The 20,353-nt window shown below is 38.1% G+C and overlaps 1 protein-coding gene across 7 annotated transcripts in view; it reads left to right on the top strand.

The window, feature by feature from the left end:
- Positions 1 to 20,353, top strand: part of LOC117428276 (adhesion G-protein coupled receptor D1) — a 67,812-nt gene that overhangs the window by 33,101 nt on the left and 14,358 nt on the right. For all 7 annotated transcript variants that reach the window (XM_058994599.1, XM_058994601.1, XM_058994600.1 and 4 more), the window contains 6 exons: positions 9,200 to 9,303; positions 10,191 to 10,302; positions 11,139 to 11,292; positions 13,958 to 14,024; positions 17,365 to 17,431; positions 19,844 to 19,935. In XM_058994599.1, the coding sequence (XP_058850582.1) occupies positions 9,200 to 9,303; positions 10,191 to 10,302; positions 11,139 to 11,292; positions 13,958 to 14,024; positions 17,365 to 17,431; positions 19,844 to 19,935 (596 nt within the window). The remainder of the gene's footprint in view (positions 1 to 9,199; positions 9,304 to 10,190; positions 10,303 to 11,138; positions 11,293 to 13,957; positions 14,025 to 17,364; positions 17,432 to 19,843; positions 19,936 to 20,353) is intronic.

Below are 20,353 nucleotides of genomic sequence, written 5' to 3'. Positions count from 1 at the left end.
TTGTTCGGATCAGTGTTTATTTATAAGAGTACAGTTCAATTTCCTAAGTCTTTGTTGTGCACGACTGAAAAAACGTAGACAGGGTTGATGCACATCCTTTGGTTCAGTGAGTCATGACAAACTATGAAACTGGTTGACTCTCTTTCTACGACACCTGGGGAATCATTCCACACTAAATTAATGTGAGTATTTCATCATTTAACAAGAGCCCGGTTTGTTTATTTATTTAACCATTCATTCATTCATTTATCCATCTGTGGAAGGGTGAGGGTATTCACTGACACAGGAGACAGAAGATTTTATTTGGAAACACCGCACAGGTGCCCAGACTTATTTATTTTTCTTATTAATTGTTTTATTTACTTTAGCCCGCAGAGGGCGCTGTTGTCCGTGGTCTGGATACTGCCGACAGTAAACCAGGACCACGGGGTTACCAACACAGGTATCCAACTCCGTGCACCTTCAAGTGCTCAAAAGTAATAATGAAAACAGAAGGCGAAAGAAAAAGGGAAAATAAAACACAGTAATAAAACTACAAACAAAAGTGCTGCTTATGCAGTGCCCCCACTGCCGCTAAGCCGGTCAGCACGGGTCTCCGTCCTACACTCCGCTGTGCTTATGCACTGGGGTTGGCCAGGGTTCCCCGTATATCTATACACGTCCCCTCGGGTAGGTAATTATTTCTTTTATTTTGTAAATTATTTTTACAGAAGGCTATCCCCTCAGTCGGGCTCGCCTGCTCCTTATTTCACGCTGGCCTCTTCCGCCAGCGACACTGTACTTTCCCCAACCCGGCCACCCGAGCGCATAACCAAGCCAGTTCTTATGGGCCGAGCAGTCTCCCAAGGCCCACCCCTCAGCCACTCAGAGAGAGGGAAAGCACACACACACTCTTCCCCACCTCTCCGTGTCATCGCCATGGCCGACAGGTGGATCCCACGAGACTGCTGCCCTCTACCTGCAGTAATACGGTCAGTCCAGATCTCCCCTCTTACACCATCCAATTACTTACTAATGGAATTTTAAGCACGACTCAACTACAAAAACCTTCAAAGTTTGCAAGGTAATAAAGTGGATGAGAACTGGACAGGGAGCTAAACTCCCATGTTACTCCCTGAGTGCAATTCAGTTCATTTAAATTTGAATTTCCGGGTGATTCATCACATTTCACGGAGGTCTACACAGATAAGGAAAACCTGGTCTATTTAGACGGATATGCTTTCCACCATCTGTTTTTTGTACAGTTTAACTACTCTCACTGACATGCTTAATGCAGAATGCCCCTGTACAGTACACGTCATTTTCTGCTTATGGAGTCCAGGATCAATTCACTGCTTGTAGCCCATAGTTACCTATAGTTTCAATCTCTGCTATATCTGCGTCTGACTAATGACATCTAGTGTGGGGAACTGCTGCTGTGAGGGGGGAAAAAATAATAATTGGACATTCTAATTTGGGGAGAAAATCGAGTGTAAAATAATTGGGCAATCAAATAAAAAATAAATAAATAAAAAAAGTACTGCATTCATATGAGTGGGCTGGTTTACTCATCCTTCTCTCAAAGAAAACTCTCCCTTGTTATGTTCAATAATGTAATCACTGCCCTGAGCTCAGAAACTATACTTTGCCTGAGTCTTGTAAGGAAGCTAATTAGAAGCTAACTCCCACACTTACAGAAGTTTATGTACATTACTGATTTGCAGTTTCTGGAAAGCTATTATGTAAAGTCAGTTCTAATTATAGGTGAGCAAGCAATTGTAGAAAAAAAATGGAATTGAAATGTGTTTTGGGAATTTTAAGTTTAATTGTTTTAATTATACGGTTAAAAGTATATACAAAAATGCCTTTCAAGCACTGATGCAACCTAAAATAAATTACAAAATAGTCGTACATGATACAGCCTTGCTCTTTAGTGCTAATTTGTATTTCTGTGATATTTGTGATTGTAGTTTTGCAACTAAGAGCCAGGATCAGACCTCCAAACCTCAATTCAGTAAAGCTGCATTTCCACTATCCTATTCTGGAAGCCATTATCAACAAGCATGTTGCTTCAATAATATTCTGTCACACAATAATTGCAATTTTGAGTGCAGGTTTGTCAGTAAACAAATCTGCTTCTCAGGTGTAAATCCTTACTTTGCAGACATGTAGGAGATATTGTGCAGGTGATAGCAAGAGGAAATGTAATTGCTATTTTAAAGTAATAATATGAATATATCTTCCTACATTGCCCCCATGATTTAATACTTTCTTGATACGAGTATTGCATGAAAAAAACACTTTGCACATACAGCACAGGAGTATAAACTAAATCAAGGGTCATGACCCTTCTCAAAAATGGGGGGGGGGGGGGGAGCTATAAATGTTTAAATGTTTTTCTGACACCTTGAAGGCGACAGCAAGCATTTCTCATGTACCTCTCTGTGGGAGCCTCACACTTCTCCTTCCCTTAGGTATCCTGATATTTTTATGCCACGTCTCTGTGGATGTAATTTTATTTTAATGAGTCTCTCTGGAGGCAATTTAAAACTGCTTACCTTATCGCTCCAGCAGAGTCCCGATGTCAAACTTTTTGAAACTTTTCCAGGTTGCCAAATCTGATTACCCTTTCTTACACTAATAAAAATCACATTGCACTTTCGAAGGTGAAATGGGTCAGGTGTGTGTTTGTGTAGAATGGTTTCTATTATATAGTTTTGGTTGGCGTCCAATCCTGGAGAGCATTTATCTTCTTCTGTCTTTAAATTAAGACTGAGTTCAATTACATGCATGGATTTGAGCATTGTGTCAAGCCCTGGCATTGTGGTGATATACTGATTCATGTTTATTCGTAAGCGCACTGGTACAGACGAGGAATACTAAGACTAGAAGGTGACGCAGTGATATTTAAGCTTGTCAAGCTCATCGTTTTTTAAAATCTAAACCAAAGCAGCTGCATCTCCTTCTGCCTCAAAAAGTGCACAAAACTCAGACTCGTACATTTAAGACTGCTGAATGTAGATGCCATGATGCCTGAAGGTTTAATTAGAAAGGAACAGTAGATTGTTACACAATTAGATATATAGTGAATGACATCACAAAGACATTAAATTCAAAGAGAAATAAATGTGTGGTTACCATGGCATCAAAAGCCTATAAATACCGCCACTGTTATTTTTCAAACACACTTTCCCTTGACAAAGGCATGTTGAACATATCAAAACATTAGGAAGTTGGCTCTTTGAGCTAAAATGTATACTATATATTGTTGTGTAGCATTATAATATAACAATGTTCAATAAAACTAACAATATATCAATGTTCAATAAAACAAAAACAAAAATATTGTCTAAAATGCAAGAAAATTACATTTTAACCAAAACCCTAGATTAAACATTCCTATATTAAGAGCAGTTCTGGCTCCTCAGAGGAGGCAAGGCTCTGTTATAAACTCCTATCTGCTATAACCACACATACAATACTAGCAATGGCAGATGACATAGTCTGATCCCTGGTTTTAATTGGAGGAGCAACTCAAACCCTCCCTACCCCCTGCTGAAGGAATGCTGTAGACCTGCTATGCGCTGTTTATGAGTGAAATTGCAACATTCGGTTTCGAGATTTTCAAATGCAAAAAAAAAAAAAAAAATCCATCATAACTGTTGGAAATTTAAAAAACACTGTATATTTAAACACAGCTGTGCTTGTCTTGCCCAGCCATTTTTTAAGGTAGAACACAGTAAGCATGTTGTGTTCAAGCAAGTGGGCTTTTAAAAAAAAAAAAAAATACAGTACGTAATTGAAAAATATTACACTGAAATATAATGACCTACGAATCCGTGCTAGTATTATTACTAATACTGTATTACTCATGCAAGTAGTGTATACATTTTGATGATTTTAAATGCTTCTACCTTTGAGTCGTCTGAGGCTAGATGTAGCGCATATTTTAAAACACATATATCAATGATATAAAGTAGGCAGAACGGAAAGTAATAACTACTGTGTTAATTTAATTTTCACTTGATCTGTTTTGTGTTTTGGTGTTTTTGTACAAATCTGATCTCTAAAAAGTGCATTTAATTTATAATTTCGGAAGTCCACATTGAAACCATGGCGATGAATAAATGAGTATGTGCATATCTCAAAGTAATGAAATAATTGCTCGATATGACCAGTTTCTTGCTGCTCACATGGAAATAAGGAACAGCATTTACTGGGAAGTCAAAACCGTACAGAATGACCTGATTTCATCCATTTCCTTTACTGTCATTTATTTATTATGTTTAATAAATGTCGTAAGGATGTGGTTGATTTTTGTCTGCCTTCCTCCTGCCTTAATAACTTCATTTAGAATTTTTTATTTTTTTTGCAAATTATGTTAGCAGGGTGAGATTTGACGGGAGTGCGTGTCCCTGGTTCTGCTTTTTGTATCCCGGGCTATGTCTGCTATTTCAATTTTCATCCACGGCAGGGAAAATAGATTTTGCACTGACAATGTCTTTCTGCTAGAAAATGTCATTTATACAGATGATATTCAAACATTTTGCATATAGTTTGACAATTCTGTGTACGTACATACAGTACACCGTCACTCCGTTTTTAGTTTGGCAAATGTTGTTTGTAGCATTATAATCGTACGTTATTATTGCCTTTCAGTTATCAATAATAATAATAATAATAACACTATGTAACACAATTTTTGTTCCTGGGTAGTAAGTGTTATTTCCTAATTGCTTATGCCTCAAAAGTACAGAAAATGGCTATTATTCCCCACAAACTTTGCTTTTGTGACCAGGACAGTGTTATTTTGAAATTTACCTATTTGTGTCTTTTCGTTCACATAAAGTCAGAAAAAAACAACATATGAATCCAAATTAACATGTATTTATACTAAAGTAATACAAAAATGACTACAAAAGATTTAGAAGTGAGTAGTTTTTCGAGATTTACGATTATACTGTAAATCACTTTCACGAATCAGCCCCCAAATGTAGTCTCCCATCATGTTCTCGTTATACTGTCCTTGGTAGCGACGTTCAAAGTCCAGTATATCCTGGTGGAAGCGCTCGCCTTGCTCCTCCGAGTATGCTCCCATGTTCTCCTTGAATCTATCAAGATGAGCATCAAGGATATGGACTTTGAGGGACATCCTACAGCCCATTGTGCTGTAGTTCTTCACCAGAGTCTCAACCAGCTCCACATAGTTTTCGGCCTTGTGATTGCCCAGGAAGCCCTGAACCACTGCGACAAAGCTGTTCCAAGCCGCTTTCTCCTTACTAGTGAGCTTCTTGGGGAATTCATTGCACTCCAGGATCTTCTTTATCTGTGGTCCGACGAAGACACCGGCTTTGACCTTTGCCTCAGACAGCTTGGGGAAGAAGTCTTGAAGGTACTTGAAGGCTGCCGACTCCTTATCTAGAGCTCTGACAAATTGTTTCATAAGGCCCAATTTGATGTGCAGTGGTGGCATCAGCACCTTCCGGGGGTCCACCAGTGGCTCCCACTTGATGTTGTTCCTCCCCACAGAGAACTCGGTCCGCTGTGGCCAGTCCTGCCTGTGGTAGTGCGCCTTGGTTTCCCTGCTGTCCCAAAGGCAAAGATAGCAGGGAAACTTGGTTTGCCACCATTTTGAAGTCTCCTATGACCTTGATGCCATCTCAGAAAAATGCAGATATGTATCCACTTAGGCAGCTGGAACTAAACTGAACTGGTGGGCTTAAGGCCCCTGTATTTATACTACTATTTATATTACTGGAAAGTTCTAGAAAGTTCTAGAAGTTACTCCAAATTTACTCAGCACTGAATCTATCTGGAATGTTCTGGAAAATAGGTAAATTTCAAAATATCACTGTCCTGGTCACAAAAGCAAAGTTTATGGGGAATAATAGCCATTTTCTATACTTTTGAGGCATAAGCAATTAGGAAATAACACTTACTACCCAGGAACCAAAAAAAAAAAAAAAAATTGTTACACAGTGTAATAATAATAATAATAATAATAAAATATGTTAAACGACAGTAACATTTGCATGGTGACAGATGTCAGTCTATTAGTGGTGTAGCAACGTGATGTATCTTCACTAGAGGCTTTGCTACTGTTTTGTAGTTTGTGTATTTTATTCCCCCCCACAGGAAATTTGACAAATCGCACCCTGTGATGTTGTCTTGAAAATGAAATGCTATATTCATATTGTATACAGTGCATTTGTAAACATACGCTGACAGTGTGTAACAGTGACATTTATTAGAATAAACTATGATGGGCTGCTGTTTTATTTTCTCTGCTGGCTAGTGGGGTAGAATGTTAAGAAGATATGAAAAGTGTTGTGAGTCAGAATACAATAATAAGATTCTACTGCTGCAGCCCCCTGCCTTTTTTTCACCGCTCCCACTAAAATCATTCACAAAAGACTCCTTTATGACATCTAACATGTCACAATGCTAGTCTGTAGCTTTAGTGTGTGTCTTCCTTTTCAGAGAGCATGCTTTCTGTTGATTCGAATGGCAGTGGCACTAAGATTCTCCACTGTTAAAATCAAATAGAACCCAATGCCTCCAGATGAGCATTGAAACAAGATAGACAATATAGATCCCATGGCACAGCCTACATGTAAAAAAAAAAAAAAAAACATTAATTACACTCCCTTTTCTTTGGATTGACCATAAAATAATAGAAAAAAGCTACCCGTTTTAGAAACAGAACCACACATGTAACATAAAACCAGAGCTGGCTCTTTAAATCAATCACTGGGCTCTAAGGAGCTCTGCCAGGTGCTGTAATATGCTGGCCTCCTGCATCTGGAGGTTCAGTTTTAAAATCCCATTCTTGGCTTTCAGAGCCGAATCTCAGACTCAGATGCTCAGATACGACATATGAGGGCTGTGGTGGTCATTTACTTCAGCTCAGTGTTCAACGCATGCATGCAATGAGAGTGAACAAGCAGGAAATGGTTAGAGATATCAGCTTGGGTAGTATAGTGCAACAGCACACAGATGTCATCTTCCATTAAATTTGATTTGCATGTGGTCAAAAAATACACTTTCCCATGCTTTGGGCATGTTTCGGTATGCTTTTACCATCAACATTAACTCATATTGATCTCACATAGTGCCTTATCATGCCAAAGCATCTCAAATGCTTTAGAAAAAAAAAGAAAGTGACTGGTTCAAGCTGGAGAGACGAGTTGCATATTATAACCCAAAGAAAACAAGTACGTTTTATGTTTATATTTCAAATTAAGGGAATAACATTCCAGTCTCGACAGCTGAAAACGCAGCCTCTTACAGTAACTCATCAGTGTGACAAGAAGCCTCTCAGTTTACATCTAGGGGTGCACAGGGCCAGCGTGATAACTATGAAGTGTGTTGCAAGTCGTTTAAGAAACCTGAAAACCTTTGTGGTCTGACGGGAATCCAGTGAAGCTGGATCAGAGTTATGCTGCCAGCTGTGTTTTGTACAAGCTCCACTTTATCAGGGATGACCTGGAACATTAAAGCACATCATATTATTGTTATTCACTTGTCAAATTCAGGAATTTACAGCTCTTTTTATCTATTTTTATTGGTGGTTATTTGGCATGGCAGGTAAAGAAAGGGAACTTGTTCATATGAGGAATACACCAGGAAGGTTCCCCCGAACATTAGTTTTTTTGTTTTCTTTTTAAAATTAATTTACACCTTTTTTTTTTTTTTTAATTGCTCACAAGGTGGCAGTGTGTCTCCATGTGTAGCTCCTGGCTTGTTCGTATTTACTACATTTCTCTCTGATCCCCAACATTTATACATGCTTGCTTTACCAAAGAGCAGATATGTGGTTTTAATGAAAATATCCTGATGAATTGTTCAGGTGCAGAGGGGTAAGGCAGTTCACCATTCACACAAAGAGCTGCTGCCATGAATGAGTTCACTCACTGTCACTGAATCTCACTATATAGCACTCTTGGGGCATGAACGGTTAGCTTGACTTATTTTGAAATAACAGGGTAAACTGCCTTGAAACTGCTATGAATGCCAGTGTTATTAAAGACATGTTGTGGAAGAGATACACTGCACAATCTGTATAATTTAAAGCATCTTCAGTTTTTACCAGGAAAGAATACAGTATAACCGATGCCCTGAGGCTTGATCAAACACCAAATATGCAATTGTATTACAATACAGGAACTCTGAGGAGCATCTGTGAACAGTAATGCTAAAGTGCATTTCTTCCCAGATTGTTTCACTTCAGTCTAACTGCTTTGCAATATTGCTAGGGTATTGTATTGGAATAAGCACCTGTACACAAATTTAAACTCGCTGAAATGAAGTTATGCAGGCAGTGAGTTACACCCACTGTATCATTTTTATAATGATTCTTACATGATTTCCAAACAACATATAATGTCAAGGCTGTCTGTTAACTGATTAAATACAAGTCTAACTGCGCCCTACAACCTGGCTCTGTTGATTTAGAGGTGAACTGTCTCATTCAAGGCTTGGGTTTGTGAAGAATGCAGTGGAAGAATGGTGTCTTGTGAACGGTCTCATTCAAGGCTTGGGTTTGAGAAGAATGCAGTGGAAGAATGGTGTCTTGTGAACTGTCTCATTCAAGGCTTGGGTTTGAGAAGAATGCAGTGGAAGAATGGTGTTTTTTCCAAAATGACATTTTATAAAGAACAAGGACACTGATAATATTTCAAAACCACAAAACACGTAACGCAGAATAGTCATTGATTAGGCTTCTATCTACTTGTCTATGTTCTTTTTACAAGTGATTTTTCCACTTTGTTAGTCTGCCCAACAGTGTTTAAGACTGCTAACCACAATAAATCGGTCATTGTTTTCCTAATGGTAACCCAGATTTTTAAGAGAGGTCCTGTGCTCAATTAATCCCTACAGAGTGTTGTTCAAGGGAACCTGTTATTTTGTGGTTTTCTAGTTGATTCAATCAGTACATTGGGGCTTCACGCTTTGTCTTGGCCACATTGCCAATAAGGGTTTTCAAACAGGAGCAGTGAACGTAATGTTGGTAAAAACCATTAGTCAAGGGTCATCTGGAAATTTTCCAAGGGCAGGATGCAAGGAGAAAAAAAAGCATTGACTCTAACCATTATGTCACAACAGAAGTGTTCAGTGTGTTTTTATTACATTATAGTCAAAGTTTATCACCAAAAACAGTAAGAAAGTCTAGTAGACCAACATTATTGGCTAATGTCTAATGCCTGCTCTTCCCGAACAGCTCAGCAATGCAAACCAGGTGGCGCTGTCTACAATCAGCTACATCGGCTGCACCATCTCCATCTTCTGCCTGGCCATCACCATTGTCACCTTTGCCATTCTCTCGTGAGTATCTGTCTGTCTGCTTGCTCAGCTAGCATGCACCTCCACCCTTAAAAAAACTATACAAAATAGCTAGTGAAAGAAGATGCCATTGAAAGAATATGTGGCCTTTTATTGGACCAATATGTATGTTTTAATTATGATTATTACAGAATACTGCAGCTTATTGTAATAATTCAGCAGTGTATTTCTGTAAAGGGATTAAGCTCCTAACATTTCCATAGAGGCCTTGACAATTTCCATTTAAAGCGCTAAAAGTAAAATTAATAGGTTTCATTATAGAAGTTAATTGAATTTTCAAATTCCTCCTGTTGCTTCTCTGCTGGTGCATTTTGCAGCTGTGTCGTGTTGCATATGTGATCATTCATTTTGTTTCAAAGTAAATAAATAAGTCTAATGCAATCTGTGTAATGGGAATATTATAATGGGTTGTACGCTGTTAAAGAAGAAAAACACAGGCAAAGATAAATGAATAAAAAAAACAGTGCACTCGCATACAGAGGGTCCTCATAGTCACATAATAATCCCAAAGTACATGACAGGTTAAAAATATTTATATAAAATCATGAGCTTATTAGATGATTGCCTGATGCTTTGTGAAGCTGCAAAGGTGTAAAATCATGTTGACCATGTAGAGTGTAACCAACACATAATTAAAACCATAGGTAAAGAAGGAAGTACATCAGAAGCTCGTGTGATGAAACTTGGTCTGTACATTCTTTAGCACAAGTACTAGAGGGTATGCGAGTCTAGTTCACAATAACCGACCTATTCATGAAGCCTGGACTATATTTCTAGGGGGTCTCTCTATTTGTTGCAAGATGTTATTTTGCTTTCAAGAGAGGGGGTTTATGTTGAATTCATGTTTTGCTCTTGGTGTCTATTTGTAGGTCTGTGAGTACAATCCGTAACCAGCGCTACCACATTCACGCCAACCTGTCTTTCGCCATCTTAATGGCTCAGATCCTGCTGCTGATCAGCTTTAGATTTGACTCAGGAACGGTAAGAAGCAAAGCTCCTTGTTTTTTCACTGCTGATTTGTGTATCACAAGGCCCATTCCAGAGTCCCGTTGGACAGATAGATCGTTTTCTTTGTTTCACAGCAAACTGACGACCCGGTAGCCGACAGGTTAACAGCTGATTAACGATACTGACAAAGCAAAGTTTGCAACAGAAAAGAAAAAGAAAAAAAAACACATATGTATATCTAACCCTACATTTTTGTGTTCTTTATTTAAAAAAAAAAAGGTCTGACGCTACTGGAGCAAGACTTTGTCCGTTGAGAATCAATTGCTCCTGAAGGAAGTTATCCCAAATGAATAGGGTTATTGATTTGGGACAGTAAAACAGCACCTTATCTTCAGATAAACTTTGTTCTTTCCTCTACTAGTACAAATTTAGACCCCACCGAAAATTCTAAAGTTTTCTTTTTTTCTTTTTTTATTTTTTTATAGAGAATTCAGGTTTATAGCAATACATTTGATGGTGTAAAGTTATGTGAAGGTTGGCCTCAACACGTTTTAAATAAATTAGCAACTTTTAAATGTACTCCTAAATTTAAAAATGACTCTCTTATGTTTGTAAGTTTGAAACAAATACTTCAGGTTATTTATAAGATTCTGTGCTGCATCGGTAATGAGGGTTTGAACAATAGATTAAAATGCTGATTAAAATTGGGTAAGGTAAGGGTGCAGGGAGCGTTTATAAATATAGCAGGTAAGCAAGGATCTGATGAAATAATGAGAGCTATTAAAGAAAGATTGGATTGTCAAAACATGTTGGGGAGGTGAATATGTTTTTGTTAACTCTTTCTGCATGTTTCTGTTTGTTTTTTGCAGCTTCCCTGCAAAATCATGGCCATCCTCCTTCACTTTTTCTTCTTGAGTGCCTTTGCGTGGATGCTGGTGGAAGGTCTGCATCTGTACAGCATGGTGATCAAAGTGTTTGGGTCTGAGGAAAGCAAACACATATACTACTACGGAATAGGCTGGGGTAAGTCGACTGGAACTAGCTTAGAAAGACATTTGGTAATGTTTCAGTAGTGCCCTCTTATGGATTAAAGGAGAAATGCAACAGTTTCCACCCTGGGATATGACCTGTAGTGAACTTCCAAGTGTGTACCGGTTACCCAATAAACTGTGAAATTAGCTGTTACTTCAGTAATAAATCTGGTGCATTTTGACACCACTTCATGACTATTGTCAGTAGTCTAAAGGCACTTTTGAAGGCTTTTCAACCTCTGGTTGAAAACCCCTACTGTATGGTAATGTTTATTTAAATACCACATTGTAGCCCTCACAAGATGACAATCTTATACCGTCACCATATTTACTCAGCAAAAAAACTCCACAGATTTTGATATCCAGTTTTATAAGATGGGATTAAATAAACACATAGGCATTCAATAACGCTGGTCTTTCTTATAATTTGAAAACACAATGACAACAGCTGGTGACATTAGACACTTTAGTGTGTCTGGGATCCCAATCTGCAGAAATAAATAATGTAAGTAATGTATAATTTGGATTGCAACTCAGCAGGGGGATAAAAACAATACAGAGCCATAACAGGCGCAGGTGTCAAACTCCCAGCGTGGTATCTGGGAGACATTCATTAGCTATTTTAAAATCACCACTCCATTCTAGGTCCGTAAAAAAGTAGCTGTATTCACAGACATTCTTATAAAAAAGCACATTCCAAGACAAGCACGCACATACCATTAAACAGTAAAGTTATGTAACAAACATGATAGTGTTTAATTTTCCGTAAAGGGGTAATGCTATAAATGTCGTTCTCGTGTTTTATAATATTAATAAAAGATCAGCTGACCCTTTCTCTTATGGACCTGTGTAAATCCATATTTCATAGCTTTGCCATCATTTTGCCACCCAAAGTGTGGTATTTGAAGTACAGAAGTACTAAAGAGCTTAGCTTTAAAACATTTTCACATTTTATTACACAGCAGAAATTGAAAAGGACTTCTAATCTAAACGTATGTCTGATTTTGTAATTAACTTTCTTTTTATATAGCAGTCTCATGCGCTTTCTTTATTTTCGCGATTCGACAGTTTGTGAAGTTGGTTAATTTGCTGTTAGGCCACGTTGACGGTATATTGTACATATACTATCCTTTACAGTATACAGGCCTTTCACTAAGTCACTGATTTTCAATATTTCATGGTTTTCTGATATATATATATATATATATATATATATATATATATGGAAGATAGTGAAATTGCTAGAGGCCACTGTATATCGTACGGTTTTATATTTTTTATTATTATTTGTTTATTTAGCAGATGTCTTTATCCAAGGCGACTTACAGAGACTAGGGTGTGTGAACTATGCATCAGCTGCAGAGTCACTTACAGCTACGTCTCACCCGAAAGACGGAGCACAAGGAGGTTAAGTGACTTGCTCAGGGTCACACAATGAGTCAGTGGCTGAGGTGGGATTTGAACCGAGGACCTCCTGGTTACAAGCCCTTTTTTTAACCACTGGACCACACAACCTCCTACTGGACCTCCTCATATTTAGTCAGTGTTTTATAAAAGTGTATGCCCTTTCACTTCCTGACCAAGGTTTTAGGAATGCTGAGCAAACTTTCTATGGATTGATCTGTGTCTTTGACAGTACGGAGATGAATGTTCCTCCTTACTCTTTGTATAAGCATGTCCAATTAAAAGCCATTTAAAATTAGATTAATAACGCATGGAGGAATAGTAATATGCTTTGAGTCCTTTAAATGTGGATTAGCTTCATTGTTCAGCTGTGGCAGGACTCTATTTTTCTTTGTAAATGTATAGCCATGGGGAAACCTAATAGATGCCTTAATGTTGGTGAGACAATATGTAATAATGATTCCACTGTAAATAAAATAATAAATCATGTAGAAGTTTGCAGACGGCTTGTGTGGCTTGCTTCATTTGTCTTGAAGGGCAAGCTGGCCGTTTCAACTTTCCTGACAACTAATGTTCTTCAGAACGACATTTCCATCCTTAATATCATTAAAGCATATCAGAAAAAAATGCTTAATACCTCTACGTGGAGGCTCATTATGCATTGTGTGGCTGTAGCTCAAGTGTGTGTGTATATATATATATATATATATATATATATATATATATATATATATATATAATTTTATAAACCGACTTGGCACACTTTAAATTGTGCCTACTCCACATAGCAGTTGCCCGAAGGTCATTTTTCTTTTCAGCAGACTCATCAGACATATCCACGTCATTGGCATGTTTCTATTTTCAAAAAGGAACTTTTCACACAATAAAGTTAGCAAACCTAAAATAAACAGCTCAGATATTTCATTTAGGAGCTTGTAAGCAGTCTTATTCGTTTTTTTAATTGTAATTGTAAAATCGGGAGCGACCATTGACAAAACAGTCATCCTTGCTGCCGACGCATGTGAGATTAGAGCACTGCAGCTGGTTACATGCAGCACAGCAATCAGAACGTGCAGATAGCCATAATGAGTGCAGGCAAGAACACATTCTTTTTTTTTAATGGAAAACAGAATTGCCTGTTTTTCATTATCATTTCAGCAATTGCTACACCAGCACTGTCTGAAATCAGGTCTGTGATTCAGTTCCAGAATAAAGGCTTTAGTTCTAATTGGTTGTGTGTGATCTCTTCTCAGGGTCTCCCTTGGTGATCTGCATAGTGTCTGTAACATCAGCGCTTAACAGCTACGGAGAAGTGGGCAAGTAAGTAAACAGCCCTGGTTTTGTGGGCTTAACTCCTCTGTGAATCTATCCATGGCTCTTATTAAAACATGCATTTTCCCAATCTGTTGGAGTGGTACTTGGGCTTAGCAGAGTTTTGCATGCTGGTTTTAAGCAGCTTATATGGTAAGGCTGGCGGAACTAGTCTTTTCTTTAGTTGGATGTATGGGATTGGATAGTTAAGTCAGGTGCTTAGATATCTATTTTGTTCTAAACCTGCAGGCATTAAAACCAGTCCCTGTTAGTTTTGTGTCTAGGCTTATTCAGTTGTAGCCTGAGCTACAGCCACACCCCAGCTTCCTTTTCCCTGATAGCTATTCTCCTCTATCTGGGAAGACCGTGAAGGCAGTATTACACTTTTCAACACTGATTCGAATGGACTGATGTAAAAAAGTATCTCCAGCTCCAACACTGTACATACCTGCTTTGAAGCAGCAGTCAATGCTTAGACGGTGTTGGATTTGGGTAAAGCTGTTGACCCACTATTTTCCTCTTTTGAGCCCCGTGCAGGGATTCACATTATAGTTAAGGCTTGTAACAACCTAATAATCCTTAAATGCTCCACTTAAAATATATATATAATAACATGATAATAACTGTGTTATTACCAATGTTTTCTGCTCGTATATAGTAACTACTGGTAAGTGTATAATTGAGTGGTGATATCCATGGGACTGAGGAAGAGTAGGATCCGTTTGTAACTACCTAGTTATTACAATGTAATTACACGACTAGTCATGCCATGTAATGTGAAGTGCTACCCAATGCAAGGTTTTTTTTGTTTCAGAGGTTGTGATTCAGAGAATGGTCTACATGGCTATCTGAAAATGTATCCACCTAATAAACTCTGTTAAATGGGACCAGGGTGACACTGTAGTGCATGTACTCACCTGCTATTCTATACAGCAGAGGTGAGGTATACATGAACGCACACTTTGTATGCTTGCGTTTAGTTGCTTGCATTAGAAAGTATTTTCTTTCTTGAGCAGTCGTCTGGAGAGCTCCTCAAAGGACTTTGGTTAGACTTTGGTATTGTCAGAAGTCCTTTGAGAAGTAACTTCTGCATGATGTATCTGTAGCTTTGCCTCACAGATGCATTGTGACAAGGATTCTCCTAGACTACCCAGCCAGTGTCCCATATAAACACTCCCCTGGGTTGATGCATTGTGTGCATTTAGGGTATGACATTTTTAGTAAGAAAAAAATAGTCATGAATCGTGTTTTATGTTGAAATTGTCTTCTTGAAGTAGGAAGTTTCTGTAAAAACTGTCTGTGATACCTTGAGATTTCAGTATTTTGTGGTTCTACCAACTCCTCAAAAAAAATCATTGTTTTATAACATTAAACCCAACTCTCGTGGATAATGAAAAAGAAAACCACAAGTATATAACAGAGAAATTAGGTCAACGTGGACTGTCTTCATGTTTTCTGTGTAGTCCAGCTCACATTGGGGATAAAATGACGGTAAAATAAAAAATAAACAAATACAAAATGTGTAAGTGTGCTTTGAAACATAAGACAGATGCTAGCTGCAGTTAACTATGTCTAAATTATTTTATTTGGAATAAGTACCTTAAGCAGGCAGCATAAACTGAAACAGACTCACTTTAATAAGTACAGACGTGCTCAAATTTGTTGGTACCCCTCCACAAAAAACGAAGAATGCACAATTTTCTCTGAAATAACTTGAAACTGACAAAAGTAATTGGCATCCACCATTGTTTATTCCATATTTAATAGAAATCAGACTTTGCTTTTGATTTTTTATTCAACATAATATTGTAAATAATAAAACAAATGAAAATGGCATGGACAAAAATGATGGGACCGCTAACCTAATATTTTGTTGCACAACCTTTAGAGGCAATCACTGCAATCAAACGTTTTCTGTAGCTCTCAATGAGACTTCTGCACCTGTTAACAGGTAGTTTGGCCCACTCTTCCTGAGCAAACTGCTCCAGCTGTCTCAGGTTTGATGGGTGCCTTCTCCAGACTGCAAGTTTCAGCTCTTTCCATAGATGTTCGATAGAATTCAGATCAGGACTCATAGAAGGCCACTTCAGAATAGTCCAATGTTTTGTTCTTATCCATTCTTGGGTGCTTTTAGCTGTGTGTTTTGGGTCATTACCCTGTTGGAGGACCCATGACCTGCGACTGAGACAGAGCTTTCTGACACTGGGCAGTACGTTTCGCTCCAGAATGCCTTGATAGTCTTGAGATTTCATTGTGCCCTGCACAGATTCAAGGCACCCTGTGCCAGGCGCAGCAAAGCAGCCCCAAAACATAACCGAGCCTCCTCCATGTTTCACTGTAGGTATGGTGTTCTTTTCTTTGAAAGCTTCATTTTTTCGTCTGTGAACATACAGCTGATGTGACTTGCCAAAAAGCTCCAGTTTTGACTCATCTGTCCAAAGGACATTCTCCCAGAAGGATTGTGGCTTGTCAATATGCATGTTAACAAATTCCAGTCTGGCTTTTTTATGTTTTTCTTTCAAAAGTGGAGTCCTCCTGGGTCTTCTTCCATGGAGCCCACTTTTGCTCAAAAAGCGACGGATGGTGAGTTCAGAAACTGACGTACCTTCACCTTGGAGTTTAGCTTGTATCTCTTTGGCAGTTATCCTTGGTTCTTTTTCTACCATTCGCACTATCCTTCTGTTCAATCTGGGGTCGATTTTCCTCTTGCGGCCGCACCCAGGGAGGTTGGCTACAGTTCCATGGACCTTAAACTTCTTAATAATATTTGCAACTGTTGTCACAGGAACATCAAGCTGCTTGGAGATGGTCTTGTAGCCTTTACCTTTACTATGCTTGTCTATTATTTTCTTTCTGATCTCCTCAGACAACTCTCTCCTTTGCTTTCTCTGGTCCATGTTCAGTGTGGTGCACACAATGATACCAAACACCACAGTGACTACTTTTCTCCATTTAAATAGGCTGAATGACTGATTATAAGATTGGAGACATGTGTGATACTAATTAAAGAAACTAATTAGTTTGAAATATCACTATAATCCAATTATTTATTCTCTTTTCTAAGGGGTACCAACAAATGTGTCCAGGCCATTTTAGAATATCTTTGTAGAATAAGCAATAATTCATCTCTTTTCACAGCTTCTTTGCTTTATTCTATGACATACCAAAGGCATGCAAGTATACATGATAAAATAGCTTTTAATTTCATCACTTTTCAGGAGGAATGAAGCATTATTTCAATGAGCTGTAAGGGTACCAACAAATATGAGCACGTCTGTATGTTTCCAAAATGAATTGCTGCGTTCTACAGACTTGTACTCATAGTTATGCCTCTCGTTCTGTTCTACAGCTGCTGGCTTTCCCTGGAAAATGGAGCAATTTGGGCCTTCGTAGCTCCTGCCTTGTTTGTAATCGTGGTAAGTACAGTGCACTGAAATACTTACCAAGTCTTCCTCCGGGGCTGGGGTGTTGAAAAAACTGAGAACCAAAGAAAAAAGCTTGGGAAAGGGTGTACTGCTCCACAACCTTACTGTCGTCTTTCCAAAACCCGAACTTTGATATTAAAACTTGGCAATTCTGAAAAGAATACAATATTTCAAAAGGTTTTTAATCTAATCTAACAGTAATTAAGATGTCCTGTGAAGCATTCAAGACTAAGTTATTACCCAATGGAATCCTGCCACTTGCTCCCACCAGTTACAATTGGCAGTGCTTTCCACAGATTGTATGAAAAAGAAACAGCAGCCGTAGGACAGTGCTTCCCAATGGCTGACAGTGCTGTCGGTGGGCAACAGCCGTTTCTTTTTACATTAACCAACAAACTACAGATGAGCCATTTCTGTCATAGAACGTTGACAACTCATCTATCCATCTATCAATCGACCTATCTGTCTGCTAGGGGTGTTCAAAAACGTGTTACTCATACTCGGAATTGTCTTTAAGAAGTATTTATCGACAGGTATTCAATAAATCCATTCATTAACCTGTTGATTTCAAAGCCAGAAAAGCATTTCTCCCTCTCATTTACGATTGAGTACCAATCAATGACAATTCACTTCCACAGTGAGTGTTTTAAAATCCGATTGGAAGAATGTTTTCCTTTCATCTTGGGCGCTGACTTGGTACTGGTGTACCAAGGCCCTAAACTTTTAAAACCCCAGTCAGCTTTTAAAAGTGAATTGCCATTGATTGAACACCTGCCTATAAATGCTTCTTAAAGACAACCCCTTCCCCCCTAGTATCTACAGTATCTATGTTTCTATAATAAATGCTATATACACGTTTTGGGAATATTTCATAACTTAGATTTGATGAATGCATAGAAAAAAAGTTTTAAATGAAATGTATACTTAAAGACAACAGCGCAAAAGCAGATTGAATCATAAATCTAATAGGGGTTTTGGTACAATCCATTTCATAAAGTAAATCTGAAGGCTAGAAGAGGGCTACATCTAGATTGTGCGCCTTGAATAGATTAGCAGCTCCTCCCCGCGTTGTAGCTCTGTGTGTAGAGACACAGGTGCAGATGGGGACATCGGTTCCATTAGAAAATGTAAAATAAAACACAACCCTCCAGCGCGTCCGAAAAACGATTTCTAACTGGGGGCGAAAAGCGTGTCAACAAAAATAATATCTCAAGTGTGAAGATGGCTATTGGATAAGGAGGCTGGATTCATTTCATTACCATACAAAGTACCTGAGCATAAAAAAAAACACTTTGATCTGTTCTTGTAATAAGCAGATAGCCAAACTGGCACGGAACTTGAATAATGTTTCATTCACTTGAGTGAATGCTCTGTTGCCCTGATTTCCATATCAGTAATGACTATTGTGAAAAGATCCAGCATTACGGTTCAATCATTCTTTTGTATTAAAATGCTGTCGTATATTTATGTGTCTCCATTCATTGTCTGTTTAATATCTCCGGTTCCTGATAGATTCCCCTATGAATTGATGGTTGAACTGTTGTTGTTGTTTAATATCATTTTCTCTAGGTGTAGAACACTACATAGATGGGCTATTCGTGGAGGGATTATTGATTCTAAGTATAACCTAAATTAAATACAGTTTTCAGGGTTTTTAAGATGCATTTTTTTACATGAATATATGGCTCGTCTTTTTCATTTAAATGTTGCATTTTATCATGCATCGTACTGTACAGGAGGAATAATTACTTTTTAAAGAATAGATACTTTTATTCTTATGTTTTGTCGAAATCTAAATCCGAATTTAAAAACAAAATGTAAAACTCCAGCTAAATCTTGTGAAGGTCATTTACAAGTACTGAGTACAAGTACTGTGTTGGAGTGTCTTGTAGGTCAAACATAAATAAGAATGTATTAAATGGGGATGCTGAAAATGAAAAAAATAAGTCTTCAAATCTAAACTGCTTTACAAATTACCTAAATACGTAACTGAAATCTGTCATGCCCTAGGATATTATTTTTAATATGGCACCACTGTCCTTTAGAAGCCTTTCAAAAAGTACCAAACAACAAAAACTATGGTAACAGTGTGTTATGCAATACTTACAATGCATAAAATACCACTTACTCTTTGCTATGATGCCATAAGGAGAGCAGCACCATATTTAAAATGTAATCCTAGGGATAGTTTCAAAAACAGAGAATAAACTGAGGCATTTTTAGTGTGATACATATTGTGATCAGTAACTCCGACAAATGAAAAATCTAAACAGGTCTGAAGTGGTTCATATTAGCAAGAGTTGATTTATATTCTATTTCTATCATGTGCACATTAAATGCTTACGGTTCTGGATGCGGCGCAGCATACTGCAGGGTTGACACCGTGTCTTGTTTTTGACTCAGGTGAATATTGGTATCCTGATCGCTGTGACGAGAATCATCTCCAGAATCAGTGCAGATAACTACAAGGTGCACGGAGACGCCAGTGCAGTCAAGTAAGCTCTTTTACTTCATCTTGCTGATGTAGGAATGCCTTACAGGCGCAGATAAAACAGCACAGAGCTATAACAGCAAGTCCAGGCATTATCGATTGACTGTTTAACTATACTGTTTCTCACATGCGGGGGTTTGGAATCTGCATTGCTATTCAACCACACTTCCAGGTATATGTAGACTTGCCCCCCGCACACCCCTACATGAGCAGTAATAAATATCTCCAGGAAGTCCTTATTTGAATGCTGATGTACACTTGCTCTTTGGAATATTTGAACAGAACAAGGTAATAACGTGGGACAAAAAGGGCTCTGTATGTTTTTTTTTTTTTTTTTTAAGAAACGTGCTATACAGCTATGGCCACAAGTTTTGCATCGCGTAGAATTTTAGGACTGAGAAAAAAAAAACAACTATCTGAAC

This window comes from Acipenser ruthenus, chromosome 21 (assembly GCF_902713425.1).
Source record: "Acipenser ruthenus chromosome 21, fAciRut3.2 maternal haplotype, whole genome shotgun sequence".
NCBI lineage: Eukaryota > Metazoa > Chordata > Actinopteri > Acipenseriformes > Acipenseridae > Acipenser > Acipenser ruthenus.
This window is presented reverse-complemented; position numbering and strand designations above follow the sequence as displayed.